Genomic DNA, 21177 nt, shown 5'->3' with positions numbered 1-21177 from the left:
ATGTGTTAAGAAAAAGTGAAGCCAAACCGGGAAACTAGTCGTGGAGGTGGAGTTTGATGATCAAAGTTCACCCATGTATAAGGGTAATTATGAAACTTATCTAGAGACTCACAATACTAAGAAGGGTCTTATTCTTTAGCAAAATATACAAAATAAATAAATAAATAAAAATAAAAATAAAAATTTGATCGAAAAGCACCAAAAAAGTATGGATTTGAGGATATGCTTTCTTTTGTTATAGTAGCTGATAGTGGAGATTCATCGTGTGTTCAAAATGTTATGCCAAAAGAGTGGAGTCACTATAGAAAAGTAAAACTTGGGAGTTGGTAGAATTGTTCAAAATGCAAATGGGTCTACATGAGACTGAGTTAGCTAAAAAGGCTTTATACCCAATAGAACTCGTAGATATGTGTGATGTTATGAATGAACCATGTTCTATGCTCAAGTTCAATAAATGATTAAACTTGAACTTCTATGGTACTTGTTGATTGTGATTTCCCTTAGGAGCTTTGGCAGAGACATCTTAAGAATATTCACATTGTCGAGTTTAATGAAATTAAAGCCAAGGCAGAGATTTGGCAAATGTGGCTTTAATTGTTTTACTACATGATATGATTATAATTATTTTATATTATTTTATATTGTCCAATGTCGTGTTAGAGTCTAATAAGGAATATATCTCTGTAGATTTTATAATCTAATAAATAGTTAGATTATTTCCTTATTAGAGTTGTCCAAGTCAAGACCTAATTGGTCTATGATGTAATCAATAGTATATTGTTTCTCTATTTAAAGGAGAACTATCAATAACAAAGTATAAGATGGTTATTATTTTAGAATACAGTTGACTGTGTTTTGAAGTTCAAGACACCCTCAAAGTAGTCATTGGAGATAACAGCTCTCTCGAAGTAACTAGTTGGTTCACATATTTTGTTACTAGTTGGTTCACATCACTACGCAAGAGCCCGGCTTATTGAATCTTCTTTTCAATAATCAATAAAGCTTCCGTACATATAAATTTCGGAGGTGAGCTTCTTTTCTTCTTTGTTCGAGGCGCCAAAAAAGGAAAAAAAAAAAAAAAAAGAAAAAGTGAGGAAAATTTTGCCAACTGGGCGTTAGGTTTTAGGTTGGTTTCTCTTCACTTTTTTTTTTTTTTTTTCATCTTCCGTAAGTGAATTTCTTCGCAGATGCTTTGGTGTTCTTGTGTGATCTATTGCACAATAAAGAGAGAATAAAACCTTGGTTTGTTCATCTTTTTATCATCTCATCTGTGTTCAACTCCCATACCAAGATAATATAGTGATTGTTTTCTTTTTTGTAAATAAGAGAATATATGTAGTTGTGTTTAAGAGCATAGTTAACTAGAATATATGAGGTTAAAAATCCAAGCTATTAAATTTTGATCAAGTCGGATTCTTGAAAATGGCTCACGTTTGATACATAGGAACAAAATGAGACATAATTGAAATGGTAATATACGAATAGAACTGGATGTTGGATAAGGGTTCTCTAGGATTCTTAGAATATTTTACTAAGTATATTTCTTCAAATCTTAACCGTTGGGTTAGAATTGAATGGTTGAAATTTTATCATCTCAGCTCGATGGCTTCCAAATAGGGTTAGCAATTTTGACACAACCCAACTCGAACACGACACGAAATTAGCGGATTTGAGTTTACCTTAAACGGGTTTGGCGACCCATTTATTTCGTGTCTGGCGGGTCGTGTCACGGGTCACCCGTGGGTGACCCACCAGACACAATTATATTAAAAAAAAAAAAAAAACTGAAGGAAAGGACAGAGGACCTAATTTCCTAAACCTAAATCATTTTTCCTCTTCTTTCACGTTGCACCGCCCCTCTTCTTCTCCATTGATTTTCCTCTCTTTCTCGGTTTCTCTCCCTCTCACAGACTCACTCTCTCCCGCCCTCCGCTTGCTTCCGACCTCGCACCCTGCCGCTCTCCCCCTCTCTGCTGTGCCGCCGACGTCGCACTCTGCCGCTCTCTCTCTCTTCTCTTCAGCGCCGATGTCGCATCCGATATGTATCTCTCTCTTGCTCTCTCATGCTCTGAAATCATTTTTCATTTCCTGTATAAATTGGGCATAAAAATGAAACTTGGCAAAGAAATGATAATATTCTTCTTTGTTCTAGTTGGAAATTACCTACAGAACTCCTTAATTAGATGTATTTTCTGGTTTGTTCTGTTCTGGTATTCTACTAAGTTTTGTTTTGGGGTTTTGTTGTTTTCTCCAGTGAGGGTTGTAGGCTTCTTGCTGTTTTTGGTTGTGGCCTTTTATAAAGGCTTGTAATGGGGTGTTGAGTTGTTGATTGGTTAGTTTTGAGCTTAATGAAATTACTTATTCATCAAAAAAAAAAAAAAACAATGATAATATTGAATGAAACGATAAAATGATTACCCTGTTTTGATGAACTGGAATATCTGCCTTACTGAATCTGATTTGGTAAAAAATTGATTAACCTTTCTCTGTTTTGGCAAAGAAACGATAAAATGATTACCCAGTTCACTTACTTTCTTAGAAGCCAAACTCAGAGAAAGATTGAATGAAACAAAGTGGTTTACATAATGTGGTTTACAGAATGTGATCATAAATATGTATAGATAATTTATACATCACTAATGTGGTTTACTGAATGTGATCATAAATATCTATAACTCACTTTCTTACAGAATGCGGTTTATGTAATTACATGAAAGGATAATATTGAATGTGGTTAATAAAACTTTGTCAACAACCAAACGGAAAGAATTAATGACAAAGAATTAATGCTTACTTAATTCTAGTTTTATGGTAACATTCGTGAATTTGATTTGATTCATACTTGAAGTCTTAAAGTTATCTGTAACTAACTTACTAACGATTATGTGTGTAAGTGATTAACGAAGATTCGGTTATATTTGATGACGATGTGGTTGAAGTAAAAACAATAGAAGATCCTTCTATTCATACGAAGTCGAAAAAAAAGGTCTCAAACAAGCGTAAAAACACCTCAACAGTTTGGACCTGTTTTGATGAACTTGTACCAGATGACCCAAAGATATGGAAACCCAATTTGTACTTGTAATATATATTTTTTTTTTGCTTTTTTCTTTTTTTTTGTTTTTTTTGTTTTTTTTGGTTATTTGATTATACAATTAAGCCTAATAAGTGATTTGGTGCTAGAAGCTTAATTTCAAGAGATGAATGTCTATTTGAATAGACAATTAAACCTAAAACTATTATTATTTCAGATTTGTGAATGCCAGCCAGCCACATCACTTTCATTTTTTTTTTTTTTTTTAAAAAAAAAAATCATTTCTAAGCTAAACCGGTTAAACCGGTCCTGTACTATTTTTAACGGGTTTCACGGGTTGTGTTGGGTGACCTGTGAAAATTGTCGTGTTGGGTTTGGTGAGGCTGACCCGTTAGCTCAACGAGTCATGTCTGAGTACCCTAAACGAGTCACGGGTCAGCACGGGTACCTGCCAACCCGTTTTGCCAACCCTCTTCCAAAGTATGAATGAATATGGTAAGTAATAACTATTGATAGCAGTTGATAAAATGATAACTATTGATAACCACTGATATGGTAAAATTTCAACCATTGAATTCCATGAATTCCAAATCCATGGTCAAAGCAATCTGCCTAGTAAAATGCTATAGGACTCAGAATCTTAATCCAATCAAGTTTATTTTGGCGTGTAGAAACAAAATGATATAGTAGAGTAGGAGTACTTGGGGATTTCAGTGAAATTAATATCTTCGAAGTGGAGGTTGATGCAACATCAACAGTTCACAGCTCATATTTAATTAATTCAACTACACAACTGTTCACCGAGTTCCATTGTCTTAAATGAACATTTTTTGGTTTATGCTAGGTCCATGTAATGTGTATGACATGCACTATTCTATAACGAGTAATGTTAAATGTAAGACCCATTTTTTTTCTTGTAATTTATAATAAATCACTATTAAATTTTGATCAAATTGTAATTTTAAAAGTTACATTAATTTTAGGAGAACATAGAGAAGCATTACTCATTGTATAATTGTTTTCTTCTAAGCCAATAAATCCCTCTTCCGACAAAAAATAAAATAAAAAAATAATAATAATAAGATCTTTTAGTTATTTAAAATTAATTTGCTGGGACATTCCCTCAATCGTGGGTAATTATCATTCCTAGCCCTCCACAATCATTTAAATTGGACAAAGATCCTCTCCATTTCATGGTCAGGATTTAAAGTATGTGCATCTAACGGTGTACATGATATCACATTATTTAAATTTCATAAAACAGCATGTCAACATTGACATCAAGTACACTCGTTAAATCCTGGCCATAAAATGAATAATATCCATTTCATTTGGAAGGGTGAGAATCCTATTCTATTTAGATTAGCAAGCAACACAGTGAAGACTTCAACAGAGCAAGGATGATGCAAGGTCGACTCAAGGAGAGTTAGCTGAGAGGAAACCTACAAAATGAAATGCATGAACCTCAGGCAAGGTCGTTTAGATACCCTTTCACGTTTCAAGTTAAAAAAAAAAATTATAATCCATACTTCCGGCAAGCACTTGATGTTTTTGAAGTTTTTCATTTGTACTCGACAATATTTAGTCCTAAAAGAAACATAGGAAATAACTGTACTAAGCAAAGGATCCCCAAAAACTTAATCATGTACAAGTCCCGAAAACAACTGGCAAGCCAAAATTATGTTGTGTTACGATAAAATAAACCATATATAGCCTCGACATACCGATTTGATGAGGTCTGACTTGAGAGAAAACTTCATACCCTTAACTGTTTATGATCTCACGAAGTTGCAGAGTTTTCCAAAGTCAGCAGTCTTTGGAGCCAACAAAAAACTTGGCAATGAAAAACCCGATCGTATCGAGTGGAGATGATGGATCAAACCTCTGCACGAGTTTTTCCTCACCTGGTCTTAGCCACTCCCTGTAGTCAACCATTGCAACTAGTTATACGGATTGTTAAAAATGTAGATGCAGTGCAATACGACCGGAAAAGTGTACTTACTCAATATATCCATCAGAAAATTCACAATGGCCAACAAGGCCAGGTCCTCCAATGCTTGGATGCTGAGAGTACCACAAAATCACAATCAAAACAATGAACAGCAAGACAACAACATTTCAAAAGAACATAGTTCAAGAAACAAACATCACACATAGAAGCTGTAATTCTAGAAAATGCCAGTCACCTACCTAACAATAATATTATGGTTTGAACTAGAAATTCTAATGCAATGGGAGTACTATATTTTTCAAGTTTAAACCAATGGTACTAAGAATGTTGGTGTAGTCTCATGGCACCAAACCTTTTGCCAGGGATTGAAAAATCAGTGTCATCTTTCTCCCATAAATATATTTGTCAATTTTACAACCAGCAGATCAAACTTGAGTCATTACAAATGAAAGTAGAATTTGGCATCTAACCTGTTGCACCAAGGAGAGAAATTTATATTTATCCAAAGCATATCGTACCAATGCTTCATTCTCACCGGGATTAATCGTACACCTAACAATTCAAAACAACAGTGTAAACATTTTGGACATGATAAGAGTTACAAATACAATAAACATAATTGCTCTAATAATAGCAAAATACACTCTGTGTCGTTCATACAGCAATGCATTTGACACTAATAAATCACTATGTGAATCCCGTGCAAATAGTCATGTACCTAAACAGTGGACTGAGAATGGATTTAGGGCAGGAAAGGTGAACCACAACTCTAAACATAGTAACTGTAGAGTCTTTAACCATCACACTACGGCATTGTGTATTAACGTACCATACTAAGATATAGCGTACAATTACCCCAATACATCTACGTAGATAATGGAGGGATACAAGAAAATAATTAAGAAGTGTTAGCTACCCGCCTCTTAGAGCATTCACAATGAAAGAGCCAAATGTTACTTTTATCTAAAATGGCTAATCAGATTTGTAAAAAACCCTACATTGGATTAGCCAAGAAAAATGCAAAATGGATATTTGATTGGAAGAGCCAAAAAAAAAAAAAAAATGCTAAATGTAGCAACACTTTTCAAGGGAGTCATTTTTTTTTTTTTTTATTATTTCTCACTTGTTTTCTCTTTTTCCTAAAACTTTTCCCACTTTTTCCAAATAACTTTTCCCAAAATTTTTTCCCAATAAAAAGTAAAAAAGTAATATTTTAATAGAATAAAAAAATAACTAATCGGATGCAGAGACATTTAAAAATTCATTAGCTAAACTAGATAAAAGTGAGTTTTAAGGAGCCATTTTGCATAAAAATTTGCCTCCTCAATTGTAAATGCTCTTACATCTCAGCTATTTATTCGAAATGTAAACATTTAATATTTTAATCCCCATGTGGACTCAAACTTGCTCTTCAACCTCCACAATTTTTTTTTTTTTTATGATACAGCTGTGATTACTATCATCATAAGGAAAAAATTTTCACTTTAAAAATGTGCCAACATATGGTCCCCTAACACAATGAATAAAAATAGGACAAAGTTTTCATCCAACCCGGTCTATTAAACAAACATGCGTCCAAAATATATGTGATTTTCATATAATACATTTAGAAAAATGTCAGTAAGAATCACATGCATTTTGTACATGTCAGTTTAATAACTAGATTGGAAGAAATTCCTCTAGCCCAATTTTGAGAAAAACTGTCCATAAAAAAATACATGCATACTGACGTTGAATATACAATGACTCCTCCCGGGCGAGCTAATTGAACAGCCTGGTCAAACATTTTTCTCTGATACTTTGCATGGCTTCTTAAGGATTGAATTGTTTCCTGGCAAGAACAATGTAGTGTATTAAATTTCCTCCATCAATAGTAATAAAATAATAATAATAATAAGGGAAAACTTCACTTACCCCCCATGAACTTACGCACTTTTTGCAAACACCTCTTCAATATTTAAAGTCTCTCACTTTGGTGTATCGAACTTTCGTTTCGTTCTAAATACCTCCTACCGTTAAATATTGTAGTTAAATTAAACGGTAAAAGACCTTTATACTCCTAATTTTTTTTTAAATTTCAAATTTGCCCTTATTTATAAATAAAAAATTATTATTATAATCATTATAAATTATAAAAATATAAAAAATAAAAAATAAAAAGAAGTTACCCACGGCCAAGTGACCGACCGGGGGTCACTTTGTGACCCGCCATGGGTCACCTCTGTGACCGGCCGGTGGGTCACTTGGCCGTGGGGCACTTTTTTTTTTTGACCCCCAGTGGGTCACCCTTCCTCCATCTTCGGCAATGAAGAAGACTCGTCAGACCACCACTGCCTCTTCTCCTTCTTCCTGCCTCTGCTTCCTCCAAAGAATTCAGTCATGGCTGCTAGCTAGGTTCATAACTTCATGCACAGAAACAATAAACTAGCTAGTCCACACAAATTGGTCCAAGTCTTGTTGGCAACTTCCATACAATTTCTCGACGACTTTTAGAAAAGGACGATAATATTGCATGGCGTTATAAAAAGCAGGGGCTTGGGCTTTGCTGCAGGAAGAAGCAGAGGAGATCGGTGACCCACGGCGGGTCACTAGTCACCAGCCGTCAATTTTTTTTAATATATAATAATAATAATATGGCCCGTAAGTCACAATACAGGTGGGTTAGATCCACCGGTAAACCCATGGGGTCAAGAGTTTTTTTTTTTTTTTTTAATAAGGATATTTTAGTAATTTCACACCCCTCCGTTAGGATTTAATAGAAAATCCTAATGAATGGGGAAAAGTAGAAGGAAATCAAAGTTCGATACACCAAAGTGAAAGACTTTGAATATTAGAGGGGTGTTTGCAAAAGGCGCGTAAGTTCAAAGAGAGTAAGTGAAGTTTCTCCTAATAACAATAAATAAAACTCGACTACACAGAGAACCCAAAACTAACATAAAATAAATGGCAAATAACACAATAACTTACATGCAATCAAAATGTTGAATAATACCTCAATTTCTGCATCATCTACAGCTATAATAACAAGCCCTTAGTGTTGTTGGAAGCTGTTTGCTAGCATTATTAAGTTTGTGATAGGAGATGGTAGAAGGATTCATTTTTTGGCAAATGTACTACTGGGGAGGCAGCCTAAGAAAACTTGATTTCCAATTTGTTTTTCAAAGTTGATGATGAGGATGCTTATACAACTTCTTTATGCCCTATGAATGTAGACACAGGCCAAGATTGGGAACTACCCAATCTAGAATTTGTTGAATCTGTTTTTAACTTAATATTCTAATCTTCCATTAATTGCTGTGACAGTAAGATATTGTGGCCAAACTATAAAGGTAAACTTGATGTGTGCTCACTTTATGCTGCGTTGGGAGGATTTAAAGGTATGCACTTTTAATGGAAGTGTATTTCCAAGAAAAGTTGCTTTTTTGTATAAACAGCTGAACTGAGTAAGATTATGTGGATAGTCATCGAAAGGAGCATTACTATATTGAAGTGGTGCAGGAAGTGCAAACCTTGTGGTGAGTCAATGGATCATCTGTTGCTTCACTCTTCTGTTGCAAGAGAGTTGCGGTCATTAGTTTTGAGTGTTAATTGAAAAGGATGTTCGGACGCCATAATAGTAGCTTCATTTAGAATATTATTCCATTTTGCCTTATATAGACCATTTAGAGAGAGAAATATTGAATCTTCACTGAAGTTAACGTTTCTAGGAAGTCCCCTCATAATTTAATTCATGAGATCTTTGCATGAAAACATTGCTCAAGTACTGCTTCAGCAGTATTCCCATTTCTTATTTAGACCTTTCAGATTTGTTAAAATTTACGTTGAGTGTGGTAGTAATGGAACGTCGTTTCTCCGTTGAAGCAAAAGCATTCTGCTTTATAGCAAAGGAAGGGTCCTCTGATCTTTGGTTAGAGGAAAGGAGGAAGGGCTTCATTAGGGTCATCATTGTGGATCTTCAAAGTTCTGTCCGGTTGGTGGCAATGGTGGAAGAGGCGTTTCTGAAGATACAGTCAAGTATTTTCGTGAGGATGAGAAAGTGCTAATGGTTCATGGGGGTGGTAACAAGGCAGGTAGATTCTTGGAAGTGGCAGTTTATGCCAAGGGTGGTCGGAAAGGGATTACTTGGATTCCAGAGGGCCGAAATGGGTGGGGCTAGCGTCTTTTCGTGGGTAAGATGAGACAGATGCTGGCGTATTAGGGCGAAAAGGTTGGATCCGTAGCCTCTGAGTTTCCATCTTTGCCGGGAAGCATTTTGAGGTTGAAGTGAGAGCTTATTATGGGTCTATTTGTAGACAGTCCTTCGTGGATGTGCAGCGAGTAAGGGTTGATGGGTTGAAGCATCTGTCTTCATGCCTCATGCCTCCTCAATGTGTTTCCGGTGTTGGCCTGTTTTGAGGCGCAGCATGGCGGAGTTGAGCTGCGCTTAGCAGTGGATTGCTACGACTTGGAGGTTCAGCAGATCTTGCCGAAGACGAAAAACAGTCCTCTAGAGGCATCTTTGCTGGTGGTAAAGTCTCTGGCGGCAGACTCGTTGAGGATGAAGACGAAGGATTAAGTGAAGGCTCACTTGGGGCTTCTTCGGACTGAGCTAGATCGGGCCTTAGTTGGGCTGGTTGAAGGCCTCATTGTTGGGCTGGATTTGACGCCCAAAGGGTTGCAGAACAAGGCCAATTTTTTGGACCATGCAAGATGGATCTAGAAAAAGCTTATGATCATGTGAATTGGGGTTTTCTGCTATAGTTGCTTAGGAGGTGTGGTTTTGGGGGGACATGGTGCTCTTGGATAGAACATTGCATTTCTTCGTTGTGGTTTTCGATTCTGGTTAACGGTACCCCTAATGGTTTTTTTAGTAGTTTCAAGAGATTGAGACATGGGGACCCCAATTCTCCTTTGCTGTTTGTCTTTGTGATGGAAGTTTTGAGCAAGATGATTTCAACAGCGGAGCACGGGGGACTGTTAGAAGGATTCAAAGTTGGTAATGCTTCTTTCTCACATCTTCTGTTTGCCGATGATACCTTGATCTTTTGCAATGCTATGCCCAGCTAGTTGCGTTATCTACGGAGTGTGTTTTTGTTGCTCGAAGTTGTCTTCGGGTTGAAGGTAAACTTGGCTAAGTCGGTTTTAATTCCGGTGAGGAATGTGGAGCAAGTGGGTATGTTTGCCGGGATTTTAGGATGCGGGGTTGCATCTTTGCCAATGAAGTATCTCGGTCTTCCGTTGGGAGCCTCTTATAAGGCCGAGCATATTTGGGATGGCGTTATTGAGAAGCTAGAATACCTATTGGCCAGCTGGAAAATGATGTATTTATCGAAGGGTGGTAGGGTCACCCTTATCAAGAGTACCTTGGCTAATTTGCCCACTTATTATTTGTCTCTCTTTCCTATCCCGGTGAGTGTTGCTAAGTACATCGAGAAGCTACAACGCAAATTTTTACGGGCTGGTATAGGTAAAGAGTTTAAGTATCACTTGGTGATTTGGGAGAAGGATTGCACTCCAATCAAGGAGGGAGGGTTGGGTATCAGGAATTTATTGGTGTTCAACCGTGCACTTTTAGGGAAATGGCTGTGGCGCTATGGGATTGAAAGAGATGTTTGGTGAAGAGTGGCGGTAGATTCAAAGTATGGGAGCTTATGGGGAGGGTGGTGCTCTCTTGAGCCTAGAAGAGCTTTTGGGGTGGGGCTGTGGAAGAATATCTGGAAAGGGTGGGAGACTCTCAAAGTCTTTACTATACATGTGGTGGAGGATGGGACAAGGATTAGCTTTTGACATGACTTGTGGTGTGGAGATACGGCTCTCAAGGTAGCCTTTCCAGTTTTATTTGGAATTGCTTGTGAGAAGAATGCTTCAGTTGCGGCTAATATGGAGATGTTAGGAGGTTCAAACCAGTGGAATGTGAATTTCACTAAAGAGGCACATGATTGGGAGTTGGAAGTCTTTGTGTCCTTTCTACAGATGCTGCATTCAGTCAGAGTGAGACGAGGGTGTGAAGATAGATTGTGGTGCATCTCTTCCAAAAGAGGTCTATTCAAGGTAAGGCCCTCTTTTATTCTGGCTTGTTATGAGAGTAGGAGTTTTCCTTGGAAGAGTGTGTGGCGGACGCAAGCTCCTCCGAGATCTGCTTTTTTTGTTTGGTCGGCGGCTCTAGGCAAAATTCTGACCTTGAATAATCTTAGGAAGTGTCACGCCATTGTGATAAACAGGTGTTGCATGTACAAGAGAAGCAAGGAGATGGTGGATCATCTCCTTCTTCATTATGAGGTTGCTTCTGCTTCTGCTTTGTGGTATGCCATCTTTAGTTGCTTTGGGATGGCCTGGGTAATGCCTAGATAGGTTGTTGATTTGCTAGCTTGTTGGTGGCCTTCTGGGAGGCGGGGGAGTGTGGTGGTCTGGAAGATGGTGCCTACGTGTCTATTTTGGTGTTTATGGCAAGAAATGAACAATAGGTGCTTTGAGGATTTAGAGAGGTTATTGGAGAACATTTTATCCTCTTGTTTTCGTACTTTGTATTAATGGACTGTAGCACATTTGTCCCCGTTTTCGACTAGTTATGACGATTTCGTAGTTCACTTTTCCTTTTCTAGTTAGGTTATCCTTCTGTATACTCCCTATGTACTTTAGGGCGCTTTACGCTTTTAATAAGAATGGTTATTACTTTAAAAAAAAAATAATAATAATAATAATAATAAAATGCAATGAAGGACCAACTCTAAATCCAGCCTTTTGTAATAAAGAACAATACACTCTTTGATATTTCTCTGCCACCATCTTCCACAGCTGAAAATTAGGATCAGGGCCGAATGTGTCTATCTGAAAGCCATGTCAGGGTATGCTTAATAGGCCTAATGTCAACATGACTTCTCACACAGACCTTCCTGTCACACTTAAAACCTCTCCATCTCTTTTTCCTTTTTATTTTCTTCATTTGATTGGTAGATTTGAACACAATGCCTATCTCATACCCACCCCACAATATTACCAGCTGAGCCAAGGATTAGTACTCTCCAACCAACTGCTTAAACCAGACTACACACCTAATCATAATTCTACCATCTGCCTGTGATTTGGAAACAGGATATAATTATTCAGCATCAAAAAAGGGAAACCTAAACTAAATTAGCCAAAATACAGAATAGGTATAAAAAATAAATAAATAAGTGAAGCGAAGACTGAAGTGGACTCTCCTACCTCTCCAGCGAACAGCCGAGGCCTCAAACCAAGGGCAGAGCATGGAGCATCGAGAAGGACTCTATCAAAACTGTTGGGAGAAAAACCTTTCGAATTCTGAACCCTACCTCCACTGGACTGACTTCTTCCTGGGCCATTCCGCATTCTTCTCATATTCTTCCTGATGTCAGCTTTGCTAACATAAGTTCTCTCATTCGCTTTTTCAGTGGAATTGCTATCTAGGATACGAGTTAATTAGAGATGAATTCATAACTGACTAAACATTACATGTTCATAACAAAGAGGAAATAACCATGGCAACAATACACAAAAGGAAAACAAATACAGGACATGCATTCTAATAATATGCAGAATCCAAACTCTAACATCATAATTCAAAGCAACATATACCACTTAAGTGTTTGATTGCAATGCTTCCACATATGTTTTTGGCCCTCCATAATAATTCATTATGTCAAGTTTTAACAACTCAAAAGGAATAAACTAGAAAACATCTGCCCTAACCAACTGGTCATAGGCTATCCCCGCTATGGTATTGAATAAAGGATGGTCATTTGTATCCAACCAACAGTCTGACCACAAATGCATGGTAGAGTTGGCCATAGTGATCATGTTTTTTTTTAGAAGTAATTGTGAATTCATTAAAAAGCACAACAGGAAGTATACAATAGAGACACCCAGCTAGAAGCAGAAAAAAGATCTAAAAAAACATAATCGCTCGAAATATTAAAATCTAAGGCAACAGCCGAATGAAAAAGAATCTTAAAGAATAAAGCTTTTACATCCACTAATGCCTCTCACGGTTTTCAAAGCTCCAATCGTTTCATTCGCTCCAAAGACACCATATAAGGTAGGGCAGTATCATCTTCCAAACAGCATCAAGCTAAAACCTACCACCTAGCGCTCCCCAACAAGCAAAGAGATATACCACCCCGCCTAGGCATAGCCTAAGCCAGCCTTTACTACTAAAGATAGTGGTGGCATTTAATAACTCTTTTTAAGAGGTGTTTTTTGTGTTTTGGCTGAAAAAATATTTTGATGTGACATAAAAGTGAGATTTTTTGAGTTTTTTGTTAATGTTTTGCTAGAAAAATTGGGTAGAAAAGAAAAGAAAAAAGAGAAGGGTTAGCAAACAAGTCTAACACTAGCAATCTCATAGTGAAGTAGAAGATGATCCACTTATTAGACCAATTCAAACTCATACAGTAGAGATCCACTTATTAGACAAGGAAGATAAACATCAAGTGTCAATAGAAGAACACTCATAATAGGACTCTAGTGCTCATCTAGGGTTTAACGTGTATTACTATTATAGAGTTTAAGTTAGAATTGTTTTGTAACTCAAGTATATACAACACTGTTGTACCGGTTGAGGTAAGCAGCACTGCACAAACACCAAACCTATTATGGTATCAGAGCCAAAAGTTCTGGATTCAAACCTTGATTCTATCATTTACCTCCCAATATCAATTAAATATGAAAAAATTACAGTTTACCACCCTTCCCCCCCCACCCCACCCGAGGTTGTGTGCCTTTTTTTATTCTACTTCTAATGTTTAAAAATTGACAATATACTCCCACAAAGTTTTTTTTTTCCCAATGTGGCCATTCCATTGATAGATTCCGTCTTTTTTGACGGTTTGGAGGTCACATGCATCTCATGTGATTTTTTAGCATGTGAAAAGTCTAAAATGTCCTTACTTTTCTTTTAAAAATAAAAAAATAAAACAAAAAGGTTGGCCGCCATTTGGGGTGGCTCAACCACCCCCATTTGGGACAAGGCCACCCCCAACTAGCCGAAATGGGGGTAGCAAGCCCCCCCCATTTAGGCCAAGGGGGGGTCACGAGCCACCCCAATGGCCTAATGGGGGTGGCCGGCCACCCCCTTGGCCCAAATGGGGGTGATCGAAACCACCCCCAATGGGTTTTGAGGTGATTCGACCACCCCCATTTGGGCCAAGGGGTTGGCCAAGTGATGTAGGACAATATTTACGTACATTTTCGGTAAAAAAGACAATAAGGAAAATATTAATAATAATATTGGAGGAGCGCCGCTTAATCAGAATTTTATCCGTTCTTAAACAATGGAAGTACAAAAGGAAAGATTGTCACGATTCCCGCTAATTGTTAATTTTATATTAGGATTTTATTTTATTTTATTAGAACTTCATTTTCCTTTCCTTATTAGGATTAGGTTTACTATTGCTACTAGGATTATGTTTAGTTTCCTACTAGGATTAGATTTACTTTCTCTACTAGGATTAGATTTACTTTCTCTACAAGTATTTCTCTTCTATAAATAGGCTTGCTTATTATGTAAGACTTGGAATCAATTGAATTATTATCAAATCAAAGAATTCTCTCTCAAATACTCTGCGGAGTTTTATCCTTCTTTTAGCCTGCGGGCTTGTTTTTATCTTTTTGGGTAGAAGACGAAGACACTTCTCCTTACAGAATCAAGGACGCTGCTTTTTGATTGGTTACCTTAGTCTTCCACTACGTCAGTTGGTATCAGAGCAGGCTTTATCCTAATCATGGCCAATCAACGCAACGGTGACAAACTTCTCTAACAACGCCGCTTGTAGGGGAGGGGCTCTTTCGAGAGCCAAATTCATGGGGTATCCGAGCCAGCATTATCCGGATTCGATGGCCAACTTATACTACAACTTTTATAACGACGCCATTCGTGAGAGAGATGTTTCGAGATCCGACTACCAGCGATACATCAAGCAATCAGAGGCTCCATGGGGAACCGAATTCCAAGAGTTCCGGCAGGCGGCGCAGATGATGCAACAGGAGGTGCTCCAATTGTGCGAGTCATTTGAACGCAGGCAGATGCGTGCCCATTGGAATCACAGAGACACCCGGGAGTACCGGATGAATATCGATCTCCCTTCATTCAATGGTTATCTTCACATTGAAGATTACCTTGACTGGATAATGGAGGTAGAAAGATTCTTTGAGTACATGTGTATTCCAGAAGAAAAGAAGGTGAAGTTGGTGGCTTATAAGCTCAAAGGTGGAGCATCCGCTTGGTGGGAATGGTTGAAGCTCTCTCGATCCAAGGAAGGGAAAAGACCTGTTACATCTTGGCCCAAGATGAAGCGGTTACTCAATGCCCGATTCCTACCACCAGATGACTATGGGATCCGAAGGGAACCCGTTCGGTATCCCTATGTTGACCGATTCCGTGAGGATGACGTAAGCCACTTTCGTCATGTCCATAATCATCTTCATAACTCTCCAAATTGGCCTTTCGCCTGTGAAGAGAATTTTAATTATGGTGAAGATGTTAAGTTCGTTGAAGAAGTGGAGTTGCCGTCAGAGAAAACATTTGTGCAGCCACCATCATTGATTCCAACGACTACGTCAATGGAGGAACAGCTACCGCCTCTTCCACCACAAGTGCAACTCCTCCACCACAGATGCAACCTCCTCCACCACAGGTGCAACTCACCACAATCACCACAAAAATTGGCGATCCTTTGGAAGATAACGGTGAAGTTGAAGATGACGTCCATGAAGATATCGTTGGGGGAATTTTAATGGAAAAGGACGAAAATGAGAAAACATGCCTTGGTGAAATCTATGTAGATATCTCCAACTATATTTCTGCGGACGAGTTGCGTGTGCCATGTCCCAAAGAAAACTCGGGGACGAGTTTTTTTAAAGTGGAGGTGTCTGATGTAAGACGATATTTACCTATATTTTCGGTAAAAAAAGAAAATAAGGAAAATATCAATAATAATATTGGAGGAGCGCCGCTTGATCAGAATTTTATCCGTTCTTAAACAATGGAAGTACAAAAGGAAAGATTGTCACGATTCCCGCTAATTGTTAATTTTATATTAGGATTTTATTTTATTTTATTACAACTTTATTTTCCTTTCCTTATTAGGATTAGGTTTACTATTGCTACTAGGATTATGTTTACTTTCCTACTATGATTAGATTTACTTTCTCTACTAGGATTAGATTTACTTTCTCTACAAGTATTTCTCTTCTATAAATATGCTTGCTTATTATGTAAAACTTGGAATCAATTGAATTATTTTTTTTGATAAGTAATAATGCATTAAAAGAGCGCAAAGGGGCGCAACCCAAGTACACAAGTAGTTTACAAGAGAGCGACTAAGTAGCGGAGAAAGAAGAAGAGAACATAAAGAGAAAATCAGGAAAGTTGATCACTAAAGGAGCAAGCCAGCCTACAGTCCATGTGAATAAAGTGTACAAAAAGAAGTGAATAAGGTCCTCAAGATTCCTTGACACATCCTCGAAGCATCTCGCATTCCTTTCCTTCCAGAGGCACCAAAGAAGACAAAGGAGAGCCATCTCAATTGAATTATTATCAAATCAAAGAATTCTCTCTCAAATACTCTGCGGAGTTTTATCCTTCTTTTAACCTGCGGGCTTATTTTTATCTTTTTGGGTACAAGACGAAGACACTTCTCTTTGTAGAATCAAAGACGCTGCTATTTGATTGGTTACCTTAGTCTTCTGCTACGTCACCAAGTCACCCTAACTGGCCAGAATGGGGGTGGCCGGCAGCCACCCCAGGGGCAAGGGGTAGTTGCTGGCCACCGCTTTTTTTAAAAATAAAAATAAATAAATCATGGGGACATTTTGGGTAATTTCGAAATATCATAGGGTAATTTTGGAAAATTTGTGCTTAAAGGCGATGTGTGTGGCACGTGTCCTGCCTACCATCCAAAAAGATGGAATTTGTAAACAGAATTGCCACATTGCAAAAAAAAAAAAAAATTTAAAAAAAAAAAAATCATGGGGTTACATTGTCAATTTTAAAACATTAAAGGTAAAATCAAAAAAGGCGCAAAACTTTGAGGGGTAAATTGTAATTTTCCCATTAAATATTCCACGTGTAGGGCCTCATCTATTAAAAGGGAGTTTAAGTCCACATGTGAAGAGGATGTTAAAAGTAATGATTAAGTGATTAAATTTACATTTTCCTATCAGCTTAAAATTTTGGGACAAATAGTGATTTACTTCCCATTCTTTTTACACATACAGCACCACTCAACCGCAATGATATGTTGCTTCCTTAAATTGTTCATAGTGAGGATCTTTTCTAAAGCGGCCAACTAGGTAAAGAATGCCACTCTGAAGTGAACCTAATTCTGCCAAATACTCCTCCTAGGTAAATGAGTAATCATGGAGAACAAGAACAATGTAGTATGATCTAACATCAAACAACCCTCTCTTGGAAAGAACCCAACTGATGTGAGGTACTAGAAAGCTCTAAATAGTTTGCCACTGTAGCTTCCTTAAAACAAGGCTATCTTTAGGGCTTAATCTCCACAGCATACATCATGCCAGAATCTAATTTGCAACTGTCACCCATCTCAAATCTAGTATCACTAGAAAGCTCCTCCCAAACCTTCCCAATATTTTTCCAAAGCCCTGATCCCATACGACCCATAGACCTCATTTGAACAACACCAACCCTCCAAAAGGCCTCTTGAACAAAGCACCAAAGTCACTTCCTCAAAAGAGTCAAATTGAACACAAGTAAATTCCGAACCCCCAACCCTCCTTCAGATATCGAAGTGCACACCTTACAAAACCAAATAAAATTTGAACTCGTCACCCACACCACCCCACAAAAGATCCTGCTGCAACTTCTCTATGTGATTGGCCACACCAATTGGGAGGGGGAAAAGGGAAATGAACTATGCATATTAGACAAAATGCTCTTAATCAATGTAACTCTCCCAACCTTTGACAAGTACATCATCTTCCATCCAGCCAAACGACACTTTACCTTCTCAATAATGCATCCCAAATAGATTTGGCCTTAAACAAAGAAGATACCCTGCAGCCGAAAGTACTAGCCTGTCCTTCGACATTGATAACATTGTCAACCAGAACTAACTCTAATTTTGCCAAATTAATCCTCAAACCTGAAATCGCTTCAAAACACAAAAGCAAACAACGAAACTTGTGAAGATCTGGCTTTGCCTCATTGAATATCAAGGTGTCATCCATAAACAAAGGGTGAGAAATGTTGATAGCACCACCACTCCTAGGCCCCACTGTGAAGCCTGATAAAAGCTTGGAAGAAACCATAATAAAGTATTAGGACCCAAAGCCTAGTCACGGTTAAGGGCTTTCACCACCTCAAAGGCCTCATTATCCTCAAAAGGTCTCTCCAACAAATCCCCCCCAACAATAAAATCAAACAAGAGGCCATCCAACCTGACAAGCTATCATAGAACTACACAATGTGTTAATTGATGCCAATCTTATCTGAACAAATTGTACCATTAATCACCAGCTGCTCAATGGAATTATTCCTTTATCCCAACACAAAATGACCCCAGCCTGGCAGCCCACATCCAACCTATCAACCATCCAGTCCAACTCCTCTTTCATATTCACCAACTAGGATCGCATATCACAACAACAGCAAGAAGGAACATTCTCCACTTCTACCACGCATCCAATGTGATAGTTCTTACCTGTGCAATTCTTGGCGCTAACCTCACCTGTTCCACCCTGACAGCTGGTTGTACATACCATCGCCCCTGCCTCGTCAGTATTGGTCGCAAGGATCCTTGTACGACCATTGCACCACCTCTTTCCCCAGCTCAAGCGTCCTGGTCACCGAAGGACGCAACTCCATATTTGTTGGTACTTCCCCACGAAAAGCTGTCCCTAAATAAGGTTCTATGTTACCTCTGCTGGATGGTGGCTAGGAGGACTTGCCCCGTTCCACCCTACTGTCTAATACACCGAAGGAAGCTACAGTCTTTGGAAGTTCAATCACTCAATAGTACCTACGTTTACCTTCTCGGCCCTTTGGTATAATGACGGAGCCGCACCGCCCACCACCGCATATTCCCCATCAACAAATAGCGACCAAATTGGTTCTCACACCATTGAGTGGTAAATGCTTTAGGGCCCACTATGGAGGACTTCAAAAACTCTTTTGTCACCTCTACATTAAGCAGATCCGCCACAATTGCCACCAACCAATGCGCAGTCGCTTTACCCAACGAAACGAAACACATAAAGCCCCTACTTAGAAAACAAATAAAACAGAGACTCCTTCCATTGCAAACTCAAACAATTTAGATTCTACAAATAGCCATCCAAAAAGACCCATCTCATCACACCAAAAAGAAAACAACACAGACATCATTGCTTTATTAGTAGTTGAAATAATATCAGCCGGCCCTAGGTTTTCTCCTAGAGAAAAAACCTATGGGGAAGAGTGCTCCCTCCTCCTTTCCCCTCCTCCCTACTCCCCTCTTCTTTCCTCCCCCTCCCCTTCTTGTTTTTTCTTTCTTTTTTTCAATTTATTTTTTTGGTTTTTCCAACAAATCTAGTTGTTCCAGCAATCTCTTTGCTTATGTTGCGCTGCCTCCATTCGCCCTCCACCTTGTTGCGCCGCTCATCGCCTCCCCAGAATCGGTTAGGTTTTAGATCTAATTTTTTAAATCTAAATCTAGTCTCCTCAACTGGTTTCGCTCAGCCACACGCTGGCCCACCGTGCTCCCCGGATCCTTAGCTGCGCATTGGTGCAAAACGGCTCCATCTCGTCCACCACGCGCCGGCCAGTGCACTTCGCCTCCCACACCCCGGTTGTTGTAGTTGTTTGCTGGTTTTTTTATTGTGTTTTTGTTATTTTTTTGAATAAGGGTTTGACTTCTCCTTAGATCTACTTTCATGAGCGATCTTTGGGATAAAGGTTTTTATCCTGGCCTTTGAGTCGAGGAGGATTAGTTTCGGTGTAAGGGTTTTACTCCTCTGGCCGAAAAAATAAAAGTTGAGAATATGGACTACCTTTTGTATTAGATTAAGTCTGCCTATAGCAAATTTGTTCTATAACTGAAGTTTGAACATGGGTTAGCGAATGTTGAAGTCATAGATAAGATTTGGTTCTAAGATTTTTATGTTTCACTCTATGATGTTGTAATCCCATAGCTTTGGTTATGATTTATCAGAGCTTTACACTCTCTGACGTAAGAGTTTTATGCTCTTGATCTTTTTTCAAGGAATGAATATGAAAGATTCCCCTAAAAAAGTAGTTGAAATAATATGTGAAAACCTAATCCAACAAATAATAATAGTGACCATGTTAATTGTAACAAATCAACTCAAAAGTACTGTTTGTTATATTTCAAAAGGTTCAAGAACATGAACTCAAGATATCAAGGTTTACAAGTCAAACAAGCAAATAAATGCTAACCGATTCAGATATTTAACAAAAGCTGGTGCTAAATGTTCCTTTAATGCTTTTCTGCAAGTCAATAAGTTCAGTATATCAAAGTATATGTAAATTTACCTACCATTTTCCTTGCGACTCTTGTCATTCATCTCTTTTGTAGTGATGGATGATTCTCTCTCCACATGTAAACTCAGCATGTCAGAATTTAGATTAGTTACACCGTCATCCTCCTTACTACAACAGAGATCGGTTGTACTATTGGAATCATTCCTTTGACAAACAGCTTTAAGAGCATCTAGCTTATATGTGGTTATACAATTCAAACCCATTTCAGCAGCCAATTTCTGAATATCCAGCACCTTTTAAGTTGACAACAAAAGAAGCAAGAAATTAAAATTCATAAAACAATGAAACTGAAAAGGATAAAAAAAAAAAAGAAAGGTAAAACTTCCTTCCTTAAAACGACTGAATATCATTTTGACACTGCTAATACAAAGGAGCAAGCTAAGTTTATCAATCAGCAAGAATCGCAAAGAAAACCAATTTATTTTTTGGAAAGCAGGCAACCCAGTTATAATATAATGAAAACCGTGCTTCTTATCCTCCTTTAAGGACCCATGTATTTATTCTATCATATATTCTACCAGAGCCATGAAAACCCCTGAATACAATCAAATGCAAGTGCCCTGATGAAAGGCTTGCTATCTTATCACAATGCTAGCAAACACAACATACATGCTCCTTTCAGCGCACTTTAATCTGGTCATGAAACCAGATTGATATTTGGCTCTATGGCATTGGATACATAGCCAATGGAAG

General features: G+C 38.1%; 1 protein-coding gene across 8 annotated transcripts in view; it reads right to left on the bottom strand.

Annotated features, from left to right (window-relative positions):
- Window positions 1-1841: 1841 nt before the first annotated feature.
- The window catches only part of LOC132183284 (NOL1/NOP2/sun family protein), a 64314-nt gene continuing 44978 nt past the window's right edge, over window positions 1842-21177 (bottom strand). For 2 of the 8 annotated variants that reach the window (XM_059596687.2, XM_088516895.1), the window contains 6 exons: window positions 20480-20717; window positions 12171-12388; window positions 6716-6816; window positions 5456-5537; window positions 5037-5098; window positions 4628-4955 (listed from right to left, as the gene is read on the bottom strand). In XM_059596687.2, the coding sequence (XP_059452670.2) occupies window positions 4841-4955; window positions 5037-5098; window positions 5456-5537; window positions 6716-6816; window positions 12171-12388; window positions 20480-20717 (816 nt within the window). In that variant the 3' untranslated portion in view covers window positions 4628-4840. The other 6 variants (XR_015912155.1, XR_015912156.1, XR_015912158.1 and 3 more) reach the window with 6 other exon arrangements.

Source organism: Corylus avellana, chromosome 5, assembly GCF_965113065.1.
Source record: "Corylus avellana chromosome 5, dhCorAvel1.hap1.2, whole genome shotgun sequence".
NCBI classification, from domain to species: domain Eukaryota; kingdom Viridiplantae; phylum Streptophyta; class Magnoliopsida; order Fagales; family Betulaceae; genus Corylus; species Corylus avellana.
Note: the sequence above shows the minus strand (reverse complement) of the source record. Positions and strands in the feature narration are given on the sequence as shown.